Source organism: Poromitra crassiceps, assembly GCF_964638095.1.
Source record: "Poromitra crassiceps genome assembly, chromosome: 17".
Taxonomy (NCBI): Eukaryota; Metazoa; Chordata; class Actinopteri; order Beryciformes; family Melamphaidae; genus Poromitra; species Poromitra crassiceps.
Window position 1 is genome coordinate 25,740,519 of NC_139635.1, and position 18,779 is coordinate 25,759,297.

At 44.6% G+C, this 18,779-nt stretch overlaps 2 protein-coding genes across 2 annotated transcripts in view; one reads left to right on the plus strand and one right to left on the minus strand.

The window, feature by feature from the left end:
- Window positions 1-442: 442 nt before the first annotated feature.
- On the plus strand, window positions 443-5,029 carry LOC310791815 (C-X-C motif chemokine 2-like). The gene is made up of 3 exons (XM_083653490.1): window positions 443-608; window positions 2,842-2,971; window positions 3,889-5,029. Exons 1-3 carry the CDS (start codon window positions 542-544, stop codon window positions 3,977-3,979), a joined length of 288 nt encoding a protein of 95 aa, XP_083509616.1. The 5' UTR covers window positions 443-541; the 3' UTR covers window positions 3,980-5,029.
- A 2,047-nt stretch (window positions 5,030-7,076) lies between these two features.
- The window catches only part of cdc14aa (cell division cycle 14Aa), a gene marked incomplete at both ends in the record, with an annotated part of 31,813 nt that continues 20,110 nt past the window's right edge, over window positions 7,077-18,779 (minus strand). The window contains 6 exons of the mRNA XM_083654008.1: window positions 7,077-7,089; window positions 8,993-9,081; window positions 10,324-10,507; window positions 14,171-14,309; window positions 14,807-15,037; window positions 18,035-18,122. Coding sequence (XP_083510134.1) covers window positions 7,077-7,089; window positions 8,993-9,081; window positions 10,324-10,507; window positions 14,171-14,309; window positions 14,807-15,037; window positions 18,035-18,122 — 744 coding nt within the window. The remainder of the gene's footprint in view (window positions 7,090-8,992; window positions 9,082-10,323; window positions 10,508-14,170; window positions 14,310-14,806; window positions 15,038-18,034; window positions 18,123-18,779) is intronic.

Sequence of the window (18,779 nt, forward strand, 5' to 3'; positions counted from 1 at the left end):
TATTATAGTTATATAGGATTTATAGTTAGAAAGAGTGCTAAAAAAGAGAGATTTTTTTTTTTTTTTTGGAAAAAATCCATAGATAAGCCGCACCGTTATATAAGCCGCAGGGGCCAAAAAAGGCCAAAAAACGGGAAAAAAGGTGCAGTTTATAGTCCGGAATTTACGGTACTTTGCCTGGACTACTGCCCTAGGCCACCACTTTGTGTAAATCCCCGCCTGCCTCATCAGAGTAAATTGACCACTGTTGAAGTCCCAGCTTGCGCAAGCCTGCGGGGCGGTGACTCCTTCATAGCTGACACCTTTAAAAGGAGAAGCTCTCCTCCTCAACGGCACATTTCAAACAACACGAGAGAGAAAGCAGCCAAACCAAGAAAAGTAAAAGACACCTGAATGAAGGACAATTAGAGCAGAGCGCAAAACGTCTTCTGTGGTCCACTTGCTGTGACCAACTTGGTGATTTAGTCTTCATCGGAGGGCTTTCTGAAGGACGTCCTCATCCTCCACTGTTCTAGCTGTAAGAGCATTGATAACAGTGAAGATGATGAGCAGCAAAGTCGCCGCCACCTCGATTGTGATGATCCTGGCCTTCCTGGCCGTCAATGAGGGTAAGTGAATTCATGTACTCTGTGTTCATCAAGATCAACAACCACCACGGCAACCACGGCCTGTAGCGGGGGGGCTAAACAGCCCTTTACGCACCTTTTTCAATACGACATAGCGTTTACTCCCCTTGGTATGCACTTAATATTGGGCGAGTTTTACAAGTTTGAGTCGACTCCGTTGTTAGACAGCACAACAAGGACTTCACACACCAATTAGGCAATATGACTCGGCAGGGAGAAAGAGAGAGAGAGAGAGAGAGAGAGAGGGAACGAGTGGTAGCTGAAATCGAAAGTCAAAAGACAGGTGCAAGGAGAGGATACAAGTGCTTTTCCCCCCACACATGCATTAAAAACACCCCACGCTGGATCGGTTTGCATGTCAGTTTACAAATGCTCTTTTGTGTAGTAAAAAAAAAAAAAAAAAACGACAAAGTGAAACCATAAAGTGTAGCAGACGCATTTCTATCGTTGTGGCCATCCACAATGATAATGTAGGCTATCGTTGTGGATTAGGGATGGGCATCGAATTTCGAATTTTCGAATAATCGTTATTATCAAGGTCGACTTTTATTATTGATAACTGATTCTAAGTATAGTCGAATCGCTTGGTTTGAGCAAGTAAAACAATTTTTATAAGCATTTTAAGCAAGGTTTATGGAAAAATGAATGGCGGATGAAATCCCATGAAGAGGGAGAGGGGGTGACTTTGGCACCCCTTTGGCACTCAGACCTGAGCCTACTAAATATTTAATGAACCACTCATGATTGTCAAAACTGTTTTTTATTTTCGAAAATGTCAATCTCATGTAACATGTTCTTTACTTCAGTGGTGCAATGCTTGTTTGAGCTAAAAATCCACAGCAGAAGCTTTTTCTATTAATTAATAAAGCCTTAGACTTAGAATCAGGGGAGACAATGCAACATTTCACTCACACAAAAAAAAAAAAGATTACATTTTTAATTTTTTTTTACATTTTTATTTTTATTTTCGAATTTCGATTAAAAGTCGACTTTGGCCAGCGAATTTCGAATAGTGTTTTTGCTAGAAATACCCATCCCTATTGTGGATCTGAAGAAACATCACGTCTCCTCACAGACATGAGAGAGAAAGAGGAATAAACACAGGCTGTTTGTGCGGCCACATATTGGTGAGTTGCAATTGTTTTTATAGCCTATATGTTCATGCGAGGAAAATACACCCAGTATATCTGATACTGGATCCAAACATATGCGTTTAATATCCATCAAATCCTATCCTTAACAAGTCCCCCCCCCCCGCCGGTCCGCAGCAATATTGTCAATTTTAAACCGGTCCACGCTGTAAAAAAAAAAAAAGGTTGGGAACCCCTATAAAGCAAATATGCACAGCTCTCTCTCTCTCTCTCTGTAGGCTATTCTGGGAAAGACAACTAAACATGTGCACCTCTGATATGAAATGCAGTAAGGATTACCGTAAGGATCATTTGTGCAAAGAGAAGAGAAATAGTGCTGTAAAAAGTAATTGTAAAGTCATTGAATTTTAAATAATAGTGTCTGACACCTGTAAAAACCGTAGGCTGATATAACAACCTCCACCAGGCTGCAAAACATAATTCAACTCAAAACTTTCAAAAAAATGAATTGAACATTGATTGTTGATTGCAATGCTTAGGCATAATTATCCGTACCCCACACTTGATTGTTGTTTATACCTAGGCATAAATATTTGTAGAACCTTTACGGGTTCGGTACGGCTTGGTACAAACGGTTCTCTATAGAACACACCAGTACAACAAATAAGTAGTCCAACACCAGTACACAAAATAAACAACAACAAAGATCACACCAGTGCATAAAATAAACAACAACAACAACGATGATGATAATCACAACATGATATTTTAAGGATATATTCAGTTTCAGTTGGTCTAGTCTCGTATGTGGGCGGCTGAAGTTTATCCAGCTTTTTCTATAACGGCGCAACATGCGAGAAAGCTGCCTCAGAAATGTATAGTTTTTGTTTTTGTCCCCCTATCCGTCACATGGTGTTGAGGTTTGTCTTTTGTTCGTTATAGAAAAGAGATGGTGTCTGACATAATACTGTAACCGTATTTGTAATAGTACTGTAATGTACAGATATTCGCCATTCTCATTAAAAAAAAATTCAAACAAAATTAAGAACTGTATAGTTTACCCACCTTTTATTTGACCACTATCGCACTGATGGCAATATGTGACCGTATTTGACTTGTAACAGGGGTGAGCAGGGGCCTGGGGGTGGAGCCACACTGCCGCTGCATCGAGACAGAGAGCAGACCCATCGGCCGCCACATCAGCCAGCTGGAGATCATACCTCCCAACCCCCACTGCGACGAAACGGAGATCATGTGAGTCCTGCTTTAAAGCCACCATCCCGTCTTAGATACGGTAGATCGGTGACGCTGTGATGTTACAAAAACATCACGGTGACTTGGGGATTTGGTTCGCTTTTATCCGTTCGTAGTGTTGCCAGAGCCAGATTAACACCCCCAGGGGCCCCGGGGCACTGAAGCTCCCAGGGGCACCCCTACCCATCGTCCGGATGTTTGGATGTTTTTTCGCCATATTTAGAGGAATATCTCATTTTAAATTAACATTAGTATTATACTGTCATGTTATTATTCCGTTGCTGAGATTCAGTTTCTCACTCACTCATAGGCGATTCTAGGCTTTGCAAAGAGGTAGCACCAGCAGGATAAAGATATTAGTCTGACTGGGGGGTTTGTAGGGGGGGCTGTTCCCCCCCTGGACAAAGAAATTTTGTACATTTTAAAGTAAAATGCATGAATCTGATGCACTCTGAGAGCAAAAGGAAGAGGCTAATCTTCACATTAATATCCTCTTCACTGTGCTGTGGCTTTACAATGATGAAAAAATAATTGACATTACATTTCCAATACAAAACAGCAGAGGGTGCCGCAGCACCACAAGCACCCCCACTTCCCGCGCCCCTGGTCACCACTTGCCCACAGGCATCCAATGAGACTAAATCATCAGACTTAATCTTCTTGGAAAAACATTTTATTTTGTCCTGATTGGTCTTAGATTTGTGTCATAGTTCTGTGGAGCCCAACATGAGCCAGACAAAAAATAAAAAATAAAAAAAAATTGGAGGGCCCCTTCACCCCGAGGGCCCCGGGGCACCTGCCCCGGTTGCCCTATGGTTAATCCGGCCTTGAGTGTTGCCCTTATTGGCGTTGGTGAAGGACATGAGGTGCCGCTCAAAGTTCTAGTTCTGACTGCATCTCTCTGCGTTCTGTTGCAGTGCCACTCTGAAAACGACAGGCCAGAAGGTCTGCCTGGACCCAGAGGCTCGCTGGGTCAAGAGAGCGATTGAGAAGTTCTTGTCGAGTTAAGTACAGATGAATCTGTACTGTGGAGAAACGGTGGGCTATAACGAGGTGCGGGTTGGAATGGCCTTAATCTATATCTCAGATGCAGAAATGAGTGTAAATTTTTTCTTGTTTTTTTTCTTGTGTGTCGTGTACTGAATAGACGAGGAGAGACACTTGTAGCCTGACAAATGAAAAGTACCAAAAAAAAAGTATTTATTTGATCAGACGATAGAATCATCATATTCAGTTTAGTATTGGCAGACTGCATAATTGAATGTACTGGTCGACTGTTGAAAATGACAGAGGTAGACGTCTCCCACACAGGTTATGTTTGGATCAAACATGTTGATGTCCTATTATAGCATTATTTATTCATGGCTTTGTTGTCGTACGTTTCTTGTGTCATTTCTGTACTGTACACTTACGTATCTCTTGTTGTAAAACTATTGTCTATCTATTATCTATCATGGTATACGTTATTTTACTTATGTAAAGGATGGCTTTACCGGTAATCAACCCACTTTGTATCATATATAATCTCGGTATTAGAAGCACATGGGCAGTGTTTTGCCTTCTCTCTCTGTTTACCTCATGGAGAAAATGCTCCTAGCTCCTGTCTGCAGAAACTCCGCCCCCACCAGCTGCAAGTCATTACGGCTCGTTAAGGCTCTCCATGCAATTCTCCCTGGATGTGCGCATACTAACAGCCTCCCTGAGAGCAGACTTCCACGTCTGAAGCAGAACTTCCGCAGCTCCGTTCTGACGCGTTGTGACGTAAAATGCGTCAGAACGGAGCGCTTTGCCAGAGGGGGAAATGGGAGATCTCATGAGGAAAACACAGAGAGAGAAGGTAAACACTGCCTATGTGAGGGGGTATGGTGGTGCAGTGGTAAGCGCTGTCGCCTCACAGCTAGAAGGTCCTGGGTTCGATTCCCACCTGAGACGCTGTGAGCGCTGAAGGAATGCGTGCCCGTCCGCATGTCCTTGAGTGCCCACCGCCCAGGTGGGGTCGTCAAAAGGGCCTTTCTGTGCCCCCTGGGGGTTTCCTTCATATAGGAACCCCACACCAAAAGATGCAATATCCTGGTTGCTGAAGTGGTGCCTCCTCTGGTCATTAGGGGCGTCTGTTCGGAGGGAGGGGGGGAACACAACACTGCCCATGTGCTTATATTACCGAGATTATTAATGATACAAAGTGGGTTGATTACCGGTAAAGCCGTCCTTTAATATATGAATGCAATTTATTAGTTGTCAATTTATTTAGATTCAATTGTGCAGTTCTGTTGATAACTACGCCTGCCTATACATGGGTTACTTTGAAAACAAGCATGTGTTTAACCAAGCCAATCCATTCCTACCTAAAATCCGGTTCTTTAAGAGATTCATTGATGACATTTTTTGTATCCTAGACTGCACTGTAGCAGAACTTAAGGAATTCCATCAATATTTGAATTCCTGTGATGATCACCTGCGCTTCACCCTTGAGTTCAACAAAGACAGCATCAGTTTTTTTTAGATGTTCTTGTACACAATAGAGGGGGCAGATTTGAAACTGATCTTTTTCGCAAACCTACAGACCGCAATACTATGCTCAGAGGAGATAGTTTCCACCCCCAACCACTTATAGAAAGCCTGCCCATAAGTCAATTTCATAGGATCCGTAGGGTATGCAGTGACGACCTACACCTATGCAGCACAGGCCTCTGATTTATCTAGCAGGTTCCTCAACAGAGGTTACAAACAAGAGTGGGTCAATTCAGCTAGAGAGCGCTACAATCAGGTGACACAAGACGACTGTCTCAAATCTGGGAAAAAGGCTCCCAGTTCAAACTCTCCCATGTGTTGTGTGAAATACTCCCCTCTAGGTGCCAAATTTAGGGAGACAATCCATAAACATTGGCATGTTGTCAAATCCGACCCTAAACTTAAAAACATCTTCACAGAACCACCTAAACTGGTGTTTAAGCGTCCCAACAATTTAAGAGACACTCTAGTAAAATCAGACATCAGTCCCCAGAACTCACCACTTCTGAGCATGCCAGATGGAAATGACAAATGTGGTGGCTGCACCCGATGCACTTACACGCAGCGGTGCAAATCTTTCACCCATCCACACACCGGTCGCAATATTTCTATTCGTGGTGCGATAACATGCAGCACCACACATGTCATATACATGATCCGGTGCCCATGCGGCTTATCGTACATAGGTAAGACCTCCAGAGAGCTACGCACTAGAATTAGTGAACACCGCAGCAAGATTAGAGCAGGCGATGAACGTAGCCCAGTTGCTGCCCACTGGGCCTTTTTCACAGTGGCCATTTTGTGTCTAAAAGGCAGGGTAAACACAGGTGCAAACAACTCTCTAATTAGGGCCCCAGCACCAGAACACCTAAATGGACCGGAAGTTTGAAACCCTAATTAATGTGTTGGTGCACCTGTGCTACTTCCTGCCTTTTAGACACAAAATGGCTGCTGTGAAAAAGGCCTCTTTAAGCAAGCTGGACACAATGTGAGTGCCCTTAGGTACATGGGTGTGGAACGTGTTTTGAAAAACTGTAGAGGAGGTGATTTGGAGAAAAGACTCCTCCAACGGGAGAGTTTTTGGATTTTTTTCCTAAATACAATGTCACCTAACGGCCTTAATGAGGAATTTGATATTACGCCCTTTTTGTGAAATAATATTTGGTGATTTTATCTCTCAGCGTGTTTTCTGTTTTCTGATCGATTTATTATTGTACATTTAATATGTTTCTTGTTATTTCACTGTATACATTCTTTCATTACAATTATATCTGGGAATGTATCCAAGTGTTGATTTTTTCATCATGTGCAGCTGACTAACTGTTCTAATTGACTGACTGATTGACAGATGAGTCAGAGTGATGTCACCTGTCTCTCTACCTATATATATATCTGCCACCTGACATTTTAAATGTTTGAAGTTGCCTGATGAAGACCTGTTGGTCGAAACGTTGTTGTTTTTAAGCCATTAAAATACTCCGGGGAGCTGAAAATCAGTGTGCGGATTTTCTTTTTCTTTTCAGTTCTGTTGATAAGCCATCTATGAATAAAAAAGTGAACATGAAATCAATGGAATTGCACTGTATTGTCTTTCTTACACACCACACCTTAGAATGGAAGAGCGGGCAGATAAAGAGACATTGAACGATATTAAGCTTTTCAATTTCCAGAACAAGGTCCTCAGTTGCGCAGACATTTCCTGGAAATGTCTGGAAAGAAACACGTCCCAACAGTCGTAGGCGGGTTATGACTCGACGGGCCCCTGGTGCCTGGATGCAAACCCCCCCCCCCCCCCCCCCCCTCACAGCGCACATGCGCACGATTAAGGACAGAATACCTCTCTGGGTGAGATATAAGAAAGAGAGCTTGCGCAAACTCAAGGTTGCTTATAATGACTGTCTCAGAATCCTGCTCAAGAAGCCCAGGGGTAGTAGTGCCAGCAAGCTTTTTTGTGATTTAGGGATAAACACCTTCCAGGCCACCCTGAGAAGACTAATGTATAAGTTCATATGTAGACTGCAGGGGTCCCAGAATGATCTCATTATACAGTTGACCAACCCAAGGTGTAGCTCTGTGAGATACCAATCCTATATGTGGACACACTGGTATTCGTGCCTCTTATAGAATGTGTATAAAGCACTTTTAAATGGCATCTTAATGGCATTTACTGTTCTTATCTTTAGATGCCTTTTATTGAATTTGCATAAGCACTTTTTGTTAATATGTGATATATCGCCTCTTATAATGTTTTTTTTTTTATGTTGTTGTGGTGTGTGTTTTTTATGTCTATTTACCATATGTGACTGTATGTCTATTTGGACGGTGGAGTCTGCAAATAAAGTTTGATTGAATAATAACTAAGACATACATTCACCTGCATCTCAACAGGATTTAGAGCACAGCCACCCTGAACTCTCAAAGCCAACAACAGCACAATAACAATAAATACATTCCTCTGTATCTCAATTAACAGGATTTACAGTGCAGGTACACTCAATTAAAGCCCACATCACAATAACACTACATTAATGATCCATAAACTTAGGGAACATTTGATCCAAAAATAAACGCTTGGGGGGCCTAAGGGATCATTTGGTCCCGGGCCCGGGCAAGATGCGGTGGCCCTGTGAAGAGGCTCTTGGGTCCCTGGGTTCTGGGCCCGGTAGGCCCGTTCGGTAATACATCCCTGCCTGACAGTCATCACATTCACTTTCGGAGTGTCTTTATCTAAAGCCCCTTTTAGATCGGCCCAAAAAAGCCACGAATCGCCACAAACTACTGGCTTTTTCTTCGGTCTAAAAGTGAGCAAGCCGATGGGTTTAGCCGATACAGCGACCCTAACCCTAACCCTAACCCTAACCCTAACCCTAACCCTCGAAGCGACGCATCAGCTCTGCTGTGAACGCCACATGAGATCGATCGCACAGGATGTTACAAAGTGTTATTTTCCGCCCCGTCTTCTTCTTCTCCCCCTTCAGCTACAGTTTCAACTCCGTTATGTAATCTTAACATCACAACGAGTATTTTGATCCAAGGTTTGCTGCTTTGTTTGTTGAAATACCCTTTTCTCCTTCAACGTGCATCAGTGAGGCTATTTATGACATTATTTTGAAAGTTTTGAACTGGAAGTTTCCACTTTGGTTTGGGTTAGCTGGCCTGACGCTGGGCAGCCGCGTGAGCAAACTGCTCAGAGGGGGAGGAAGAGAGCCGCTCCGGGGGAGCAACTGAATGGGTTGAGAGGCGATCTAAAAGTGTAAAAACCGATCGCCCCATGCTGCTTTCCAGGATAAAGAAATGACGTTTATGAGTGATACTTTTGATATTTAAAAAAGTATCACAAGTGGAGCGTAGAAAACCATAATTAGCCTGCTGGTGTGGAGTGTGGGATAAGCTGCAGGTTGTAGGAGAGATTGACTGATAGAGAATGCACACGCGCACGCGCACGCGCACACACACACACACACACACACACACACACACACACACACACACACACACAGAACAGTGTACCTTATGGAGGAGGCAGATCTAGGTAGCCGTTGTCCTTTCAGTGCTCTCAGTTTGTCTCCCTGAGTTAGACCTGCATCCCTGCAGTTATACTACACACACACACACACACGCACACACACACACACACACACACACACACACGCACGCACACACACACACACACACACACACACACACACACACACAGACACACACACACGCACACACACACATGCACGCACACATGCACGCACACATTCAAATTCTTTGTTAGCATAAAAAAGGTAACGTCACAACTTGTACTGACTTCCTAAATCCTCTTATTTATTTATTTTCTCCAGCTTTTTCTCTACATTATCACTTTAACGGTCTCTCTTCTTTTCCTCTTGCTGCAGGGCTCAAAAGTATTTGAATGACCTTTTATGGTGTTTGTATGCTCCCCCCCCCCCCCCCCGTTAAATAAATAAACTGAAAGTGAAAGTGAATGTTTGGCTGCACGCGGCCGCTCGCTGCAGGACGTGAGACGAGAAGGGTTATTCATATTGTTAACATGGCCTCCTGTCTATTCCTGCTTCTCTGCATTTTATCCCTTCCTCTTTTTAACCATGTTTCTGCACGTATGTGGTGCAGTTTATATTGACCTTTGATGTTTGGAATGTGCCGGTGATTTTTGTGTGTGTGTGTTTTTTTGGTTTCATATAAGCCTCTATTGCAGCGATACTCAACATGCGGCCTGGGGGCCAGATGCGGCCCGCGATCGGGTGCCAAGTGGCCATTTTCTAATTCACAATGAAAACACAATGAAAACAATGAAAAAGTTCAACTGCGCTGGAGCTAAATTCTCAAATATCGCCACCTGCTCACCACCCAGGTACTTATATGTACTAACTAACTTAATTGAACCTATCCTGTGTGCACAAAATTGTCAGACTAAACTCCAGCTGACACCCCAAATACCTACAATCCGCTACAGAAAGATTTATATTATTAATGTTTGTTTATTAACTGGCACCTGGCCTCCTGTCATTTTGCAAAAGCGGCCTCCGGGCAAAGCAAGTTGAGTATCCCTGCTCTATCGGCTTCTACCAAACCCTCACTTTTTGGGATTATTTACTTAATATGTTTCTATCTTTATGTGTGTGAAACAAATAAACTAAAACTAAACTGAAACTATCTGGCACTACTTTTTCTTCCCATTGTGCTTTTTGAAATGCATTGTGTATGAAGGTTTATTTGTAAAAAATAAAAACAAACAAAACAAAAAAGCAACTCTCTTCCTGTTTTGCGCAGTAACCCTAACCCTCTATTGGAGCGTAAGAACCGATTTGACACCCGAGTGTCCCGCCCCTCACCTCATCCAAGCTGTATGATTTGTAGAGGGAGGTGTTGATTGACAGGTTGTCCATGCTGGCGCGCAGGCAGGACAGGGGCTCCTCGGAGGCGGAGCTGTGCTGCTGTCGGCGACTCAGTCTCTGCTGGACCAGTTTCTGTTTGGAGCGCTGGACATCACCTTGCACCCACATACTGTGCTGTTTCCTACACACACACGCATGCACGCACAGACACACACACACACACACACACACATACGCGCACACACACACACACACACACACACACACACACACAGGCGTGTATCAGAAAATCATTGCTTCATAATGTTTGAACCTATATATGTATCCACCTTATTTTTGAATGCCCCACTGTAAAAAACAATCGTGGGTACAAGGTCCGGTTTAGCGTGACTCATTGTTGCCGCGACCCCAATTATAAACCGGAAGCTGGAGTCCGTTATAAAAGTTATAAATATAGTCACGTTATAAACAACTAACCAACGCTGGAGGTCCATATGGAAACTCGAAATGTGTGTTACTCGAAATGGTTAAAAGTTCAATCAATTTGGTGGCGTTTTACTGCCATGTAACATAACTAGCTAGCCGCTAACATTAGCCACAGTTAGTAGCCGACTACCCACAATGCATTACGTTATCCCAGCACCCGAACGCAGAGCAGAATGGCTCTGCTGTAAAAGGGTAAAATCCTCTAGACGTGTTTTTTGTCGGGGGCTGGGGATTATCTAAATTGGTTACACCGGAAATAGAACCCATAGTTAACGTAAGGCAAAATGGCCGCCAAAAATAAGGTGGATAGGTTCAAACACTATTGGAGGTTTACTCATATTCACCTTATGTTCATACGTGGGGGTGGGCCAAATTCTTCCGGGTCGTGTTAACACTTCCGGCGGTCACGGCGCAAAATACAAAAGAACGTCGAGGAAGAGAGTTGTTTTTGTCACGGACAGTGCAGGGGGTAAAACAAAGAACGTAGCCTACTACTTTGAGCTCGGTACACAGAAAGCAAGCGGATTATCCACTGTTAGCCAGGTCAGATAACGTTATCGTCGACAATGACGAGCACTTTCTTGTAAAACATACCTGGACTCCAACAAAGAAAGCTTCAGAAGGTTTTCTCTCCTCCGAGCGCAGCTCGAGCCACTTACGCCTATAAGACCCGCGGACATTAATGTAATTCCCTGGAATGCGAGAATTAACGAGCCAGTTACATGGCATTGCATTCTTAAACATTGCCGTTTGTTTTTATTTGGTATGTTACATACAATTGGCTAAAATTATTAGTTAATTCAGAGTTAGATGATATTGGAGCAGCCAGCCATTTTATTTTTATTTATTTTTAGCCGGAAGTCGTCACACGACCACGCAACCGGGTCAAATGGGCGTGGCTACATAAGGTGAATAGAGACACTGCATGATACTTTGATACTGTGAACCACTCCATCCTCCTCCAAAGGCTGCGCCAACTGGGTGTTGAGGGCACCGCACTGGACTGGCTCACCTCATACCTCACCGACAGACAACAATTCATCTCCCTCTCCGGCCATTCCTCCACCCTCTCCTCTGTTTTGCAGGGGGTCCCCCAGGGCTCAGTCCTCGGCCCCCTGCTCTTCCTCTGTTACATACTCCCCCTTGGTCACATCATCCGTCAATTCAACCTGGACTTCCACTGCTACGCTGACGACACTCAGCTCTACATCACCACCAAATCCCTCCAGAACCCACCCCTCACCCACATCGAAAACTGCATATCCGCAATAAAAACCTGGCTAACCCACAACTTCCTCCAACTCAACAGCGACAAAACTGAACTCCTCCTCATTGGCACCAAATCCACCCTCAATAAAACCGGACCCATCACCCTCACCATTGACGACTCCATCATCACTCCCTCCCCCCTGGCACGCAACCTTGGTTTCATCCTGGACCCCACCCTCTCCTTCGATCCCCATGTCAGCTCCGTTGTTAAAACCTCATACTTTCATCTCCGCAACATCGCTAAAATCAGACACTGCCTCTCCCCCCCTGCTGCTCAATCCCTCATCCATGCCTTCATCTCCTCCCGCCTTGATTATTGCAACTCCCTCCTCACTGGCATCACCTCCCGTTCCCTCCATAGACTCCAGATGGTACAAAACTCAGCTGCTCGCCTGCTCACTCACACCCGGTCCCGCGATCACATCACCCCTGTCCTCCACTCTCTCCACTGGCTCCCCGTTAAGCAACGCATTGACTTCAAATTACTCCTCCTCACCTTCAAAGCCCTCCACAGCCTAGCCCCCCCCTACCTGACTGACCTCCTCATCCCCCATCGCCCCTCCCGTACACTCCGATCCTCTTCTACTGCCACCCTCACCATCCCCCCATCCAGACTCAAAACCTTCGGCGACCGTGCTTTCTCCCGCGCTGCACCCCGACTTTGGAACTCCCTCCCCCAGACCGTCCGAGACTCTCCCTCACTCCCCACTTTCAAAACCCGACTCAAAACCTACCTGTTCTCCCAAGCCTACAACCTCCCCTACCCCTGACCACCTCCTCCAAACCATAGCTCCAAACCATCACCCATCCCCCCCCCTCTTCCTCCCTCCTGTTATCTTCCTCCCCTCTGCTTCTCCATACTACCTGCCCTGTTCCCTGTAACTGTTGCCTGTTACTTGTATCTGTTGCCTGTTTTGTTCCCTGTTGCTTGTCTCTTGTTCTCTGTTAAGCGTCTTTGGGTCTGGAAAAGCGCTATATAAAATAAATGAATTATTAAATAGGCCACGCCCATCACGGGGGGAAGCTCTGTTCACTTCCACATACCAGCGTCATTTTGCTTGAATTAAACATAGCTAAAAGCTGTGTTGTGGATGTTGCCGTCAATGAAGTAAGTTGGAGTGTTCATCTTCCGTATATATGATCTTTGTGTGCAACACCCGACCATGCACCATGCATAGAACGCCAGGATTGGCCGGGAGTTTGCGCTTTCCCCCGTTTTGGGCGTGGTTTCTGAATGATGACACGCTCCGCAGTGTCTCTATAGATAGGGGCATCGTCTGTGATGTGTGTTCATCTCTAGCCACAAAGTCCTCAACACCAGTGAATAAGCCGGGGGTTTCCACCCTTTTTGTGACTTGTTGTGACCCCACTTTGAATGTTCCAATAATGTAGGGATCCCCAACGTTCAAATTTCAGTACCACGTCGGTAATATCATCAGTGAACTCATCAGTGTCATCAATGAGGTCACATGTAACAGTATGCTGACTTTTCACCCTCAGAATTCTGACTTTAATTTCAGAATTCTGACTTTTTTCCCTTAAAATTCTGACATCAAACTCAAAATTCTGACTAATCTCAGAATTATTTCCCCCCTCAGAATTCTGAATTTTTTTCTTCAGAATTCTTCAAATCTGAATTCTCCAGAATTCTGACTTAAGAATTCTCAGAATACTGACTTAAACTCAGAACTCAAATACTTTTTTCACATGTGTGGCCCTAATCCTCTTCAGTAGTTTTAAATTGTGTGTAGTGTAACAATCTATCAAGTATTCAGAGTTATCTAGCTGGACCGACAGTGTAGAAAACTCCTACCATCACACCAAAGGGAGAACATACTGTAACCATGGACCGTAAATAATATGGACATAGCTACTGTGATGTCATCCATTGGTTTTTGGATGTTTTTGAAGTCTTTTACAAAGTCGGGCAATGAATGGGGAATGACTCCCTTTTGGATACAGCCTCAAGTGGCCTTTCGAGGAACTACAGATTTCTGTATAACTTCCGTGGCTTCCTCTGTCAAAGCCCGTGCTAGCCCACTGACCTTCTAATTGATATAGAAGAAGCTAGACTGAGACTGAGACTCACTCCTCCAGGAAGTTCTGCTGCGGCCCGATGATGGATCCGGGCCGACAGATTCGGATCCAGGCGATTGCCTCGGCTGCAGTGAACCGGAAGTGCTTCATCAGGTAGCAGCCAATCAGAGTGCCCGTGCGGCCTAAACCGGCTGATTGGATGCAGGGGAAGAAATGAAAACGTTTATGTTTCAGACTTGCATCACAGTATTCTCTATATATTTCTCTATCTATGAAATAAACACTCATGTTACAAAGGAAAATGACAACATTTTGGGAGATACGCCCATTAGCTGCTTTAATTTGCTCGTGATAATGGGGGCAGTCTAGCCAGTACCAATGACGACCATTCATTGTGCTAAGCTAACTAGCGGGAGGGATGGGTCGCTATTTTTCTACTACTCTACTCTCTTTCTACTACTTTTAATGCTCTTATGGGAATGATGTCTCATACACACGCACGCACACACGCACACACACACACACACACACACACACACACGCATACGCACACAGATACACATACACATACACACACACACACACACACACACACACACACACACACACACACACACACACACACACACACACACACACACACACACACACACACAGGAGGGTTGTACACACACCACTCCACTCTGACCTTTACAGTGCACGGCCACAGCTCCTTCAGTGCTCTCGCACACATGCAGGAAGCGCCTGGTGATGAGGTCAGTGGGCGTGGTCCCATCCAGGAAGAAGAGGTCGTGGTGCTCAAACCCCGCCTCCTGGAAGCGCCTGCCCTCGTACAGCTTCCTGTTTAGACGCACCACGGCCGTCACGTCGTTTTGTCGGAAGTACGGGAAGTACGCCTCCGGAGCGTGGAGAGGATAACCTGCAGAAAGAATAGAAGCATTAGGATTTGTTAGCATTGAGCTCAGTGGTTTAAAGCAGTGGTCTTCAACAAGGCGTCCGGGACCCCCAGGGGGGCCGCAGAGGTACTGCAAGGGGTCCGCCAATTTTTGTCAAGTAGTTGGTGAATTAATTTTTTTAATTTTAGACCAAAAATAATAATATTGTGTAAACTCAAAGCATTAATAGGCAATAATAAGCTATACTTTTGACCAAAGTACCGTAAATTCCGGACTATAAGCCGCGGCTTTTTTCCCGTTTTTTGGCCTTTTTTGGCCCCTGCGGCTTATATAACGGTGCGGCTTATCTATGGATTTTTTCAGCAAACGGCCACTCGGGAACCTCCAAAATCTATGGATGTTGGTATGAGGCAGAACGAGAGCAAGACAGACATTACGAGAGCGAGACCCTGATTGGATGATGTTGCAAAAAATGTGCCTCGCGACCTGATTGGAGCACTGTGCCACTACTCTCTCTCAGCCACTACGGTAAAACACCCTCCCTCCTCCCTCGCTCCGGGGGGAATATGGCAGCGATTGAGCCTGAAAGACAGTCTGAATGAAATTGAATGTAACATTCCCAATTCTATGTATTACATTCTAAAAAACTAACAGCAACATTTTGGAAGGCTAAGCCACACAACTAGCTCGTTGTAATCTAACATCATGCTTCAAAAGATGGAGAACTGGCTGTGTTACGACGATGGCGGCGAGAAGAAGAAGGAAAGAAGGAAATCGAGCAGCAGCACGTAACCTTGGCATCAGGGTGTTGACACAGAGAGCAGACGGCCGAGGTGCCGTTCAGATCCGACTGAAGGCTCAAGTTTGCCAGTGGATCCTGACAGCGTGGAGGAGTGTCAAAACATCCACGATCACCAACGGGTTCCGAAAGGCTGGACTGCTGCGTGATGAAGAGGAGGACGCCGCCACAGCTGAGGGCCTTCAGAGGCTGTTCGATTCCGACAGTGACGAAGAGGAGTTCGTTGGTTTTGAGAGCGACAACGAAGGAGAGAGGAGAGTGGCTGACGAAGCCACCCTGAGCCTGTTCGTTTCCGACACTGAAGATGAGGACTTTGGTGGTTTTAGTACGCAGGAAGAAGACGAAGATGAGGATTAATGACTTGACTTTTCTGGTTACAGCCGTGTACTGCACCTTAGCCTAAAAGATGAAGACGAGGATTAATGACTTTTCTGGTAGGCTGATTACCGTATATTTTAAGCAGCCGTGTTACTGCAACTTTAGGCTTACGCGCTTACTGTCGTGTTACAGGCACTTTATTTTGCACTTTAAAAAAAACACATTTAATTTAGCCATTGATATTGCCTCGTCAAGCGCTGTAGGCTTTGTTTTTTGTTATGGTACTACTGTAGGCTATAATGTAGATCAGTGGTTTTCAACCTTTTTCATGCCAAGGACCCCTAAATTTACACAGCACAGTACCTGTTCTGTAGCTACTATTGCACTAAATGGTAACACTTGAATACGTTATGCAAATATGCAACTTGTTTTGTTGAAATGTTAATAAATGGGAGCTTCCCCAAACAGCCATCTCTTTCCCGACAATCCCCTCTGTGCACGAAACCTTACATATGGTAATTAAACATCAAAACACCCGCGGCTTATAGTCCGGTGCGGCTTATATAAGAAAAAAATAGTCAACTTTGAAGGTGCGGCTTATACACCGGTGCGCCTTATAGTCCGGAATTTACGGTATTTACAAAGCGAACCTGATGAAGAAATATAGCGAAACACGTTCGCTCCTTCTTGCTTTTTTAATGTACGGTAATCTATTAATAAAAAGAAGTGTCAAATCTGATATCCTGGATTATAAATGTTATTATAGGCCACGCTTTATAATCCAGCACAAGTTTATTTTCATGAAATCATAGTCGGTCACGTTACTTTCCGGTAACGTGTGTGTGTGCGTGGCTGTGGGGGAAAATGGGAGGATTTCCCCCACGCTGACCCATTGACCACGCGTCTATGACGAGACAGCGCCTGAATGTATAGGGGGTCCCTGCTCTATCCTTGGGCTGCAAAAGGGTTGAAGAGTCCTGGCTTAATAATCTGCGACACTTTCATACAAATAAGTCTGTTTCCCTGGAAGAAAAAAGGTCCAGAGTGCTCGAAAGTCCAAAACTGGTGTGGTGAAGGTTGCTCTTTGGTGAGGATCACAAAGGTACAAAAAAGAAGAAAGGTCCAAGGCCCTCTTCTGGCATAAAGTAAAAAGCCTTTATTTACTTTAGATGGCTATATCATTTAGAAAAGTTTAAAAACAAAAACAAAAACTAGTGCATGTTAAAAGAGCTGGGACATGACCCACGCGTAGCGGCACAAACAGCCTTCTTCAGGGTATGGCCACCAGCACAAGGTTTCCCCTATTTAGCGAGAGATGATTGCAAACACCTGAGCAGAAAGCCAGTGAACTCACAGGCAAAGATACAAAAAACACCCACTAGATGGCTCTACAACATGTATAGCAGAAAACCAAACATGATACAGAGAAATATGGAAAACAAACAAAAAATGGGACTTCAGACAAGACCGAAAACATAATATCCATCTGCAGCAATATAAGCAACATACCAGCATCAGAACAACTACAGAAAACTACAAAAAAGGACTGAAACCAATGTCTTCATTCAGTCCTGGATATATACTGTAGCCTGCATTTGGTGTATATAGAAAGTTTCTCTCTGCAATAACAATTTCAGTCGATCACCACCCCGAATGTTCTCTTGGATGGTTCTAGGCCTTCCACCAAGTCTGTTTCCCTGTTTAATTGCTAGAAACCGGGGTCACAACAGTGTGGAGATTGAAACCTCCAGATTAGACAGACCTCGAGTGAATGAAATAATTCCTTCTGCTGGGGACCCTCTGGACCACCCTCCCTCCAGTCTGGACCACCCTCCCTCCAGGGTCTGGACCACCCTCCCTCCAAAATGGATTTAAGGAGCCGGTGGTTTAGAACCACACTCACCGTTCTCTATCTTACTGCGAGGGTGAGGACCGCTGAAGGCCAGGATCTTCCCCGGGACCATCCAGTTCATGTCCCCGTTCTCTACCCGCTAGAGGGAACAATGATGAGACAGACAGACATGGTGACGTAATGGATTGCAGATGTTATTCAACTTTAAACATTATTACAATACAATATTGGTTTGAGAGGTTTAATTTTTGGAGTGTTTGGAAACCTTTGCCTCAACTCACTCTTTCATGATAGAAATCAACTGTGTTTTTCCTTGTCCTCAGTGAGGGTGTACAGTGCGGGGCCGTTTTCCTTTATTGTTTTCATAACGTGGGTATTGTGAAGCCCTTTGGGACTGTAACTGTGCTATAGTACAAATACCAAATGACCGTCTCAACAGAACTTAATAGACTAGTGCAGTGATACTCAACTGGCGGCGCGCGAGCCACATGCGGCCCGCGGGCGCCCCCTGTGTGGCCCGCGATGGAATTAACTTTTTTTTTTTTTTTTTCCCACAGTGTACCTGAACGCAACATGCAAGATACCCGCTGAATAAGTGTCCAAATGTTCATGTCATTCTGGCCAATACTCACACTTCTGTTATAGCATTTCAGTCTGGAATATGGAATATCTTTCAATAATCTATGATTTAGCTGCTAAATTGTCAAATACCGCCGTCTGCTCGCTACCCAGGCACTTATGTATGTACTTAACCTAAGTAACTATCCGGTGTGCACAACATTGTCAGACTAAACTC

Bases quoted from the DNA above. Each gene is read 5' to 3' on its own strand.
- LOC310791815 (XM_083653490.1), top strand. From the start codon at position 542: ATGATGAGCAGCAAAGTCGCCGCCACCTCGATTGTGATGATCCTGGCC. The intron at 609-2,841 runs GTAAGTGAATTC...GACTTGTAACAG, and splicing joins CTTCCTGGCCGTCAATGAGG to GGGTGAGCAGGGGCCTGGGG. The intron at 2,972-3,888 runs GTGAGTCCTGCT...GTTCTGTTGCAG, and splicing joins TGCGACGAAACGGAGATCAT to TGCCACTCTGAAAACGACAG.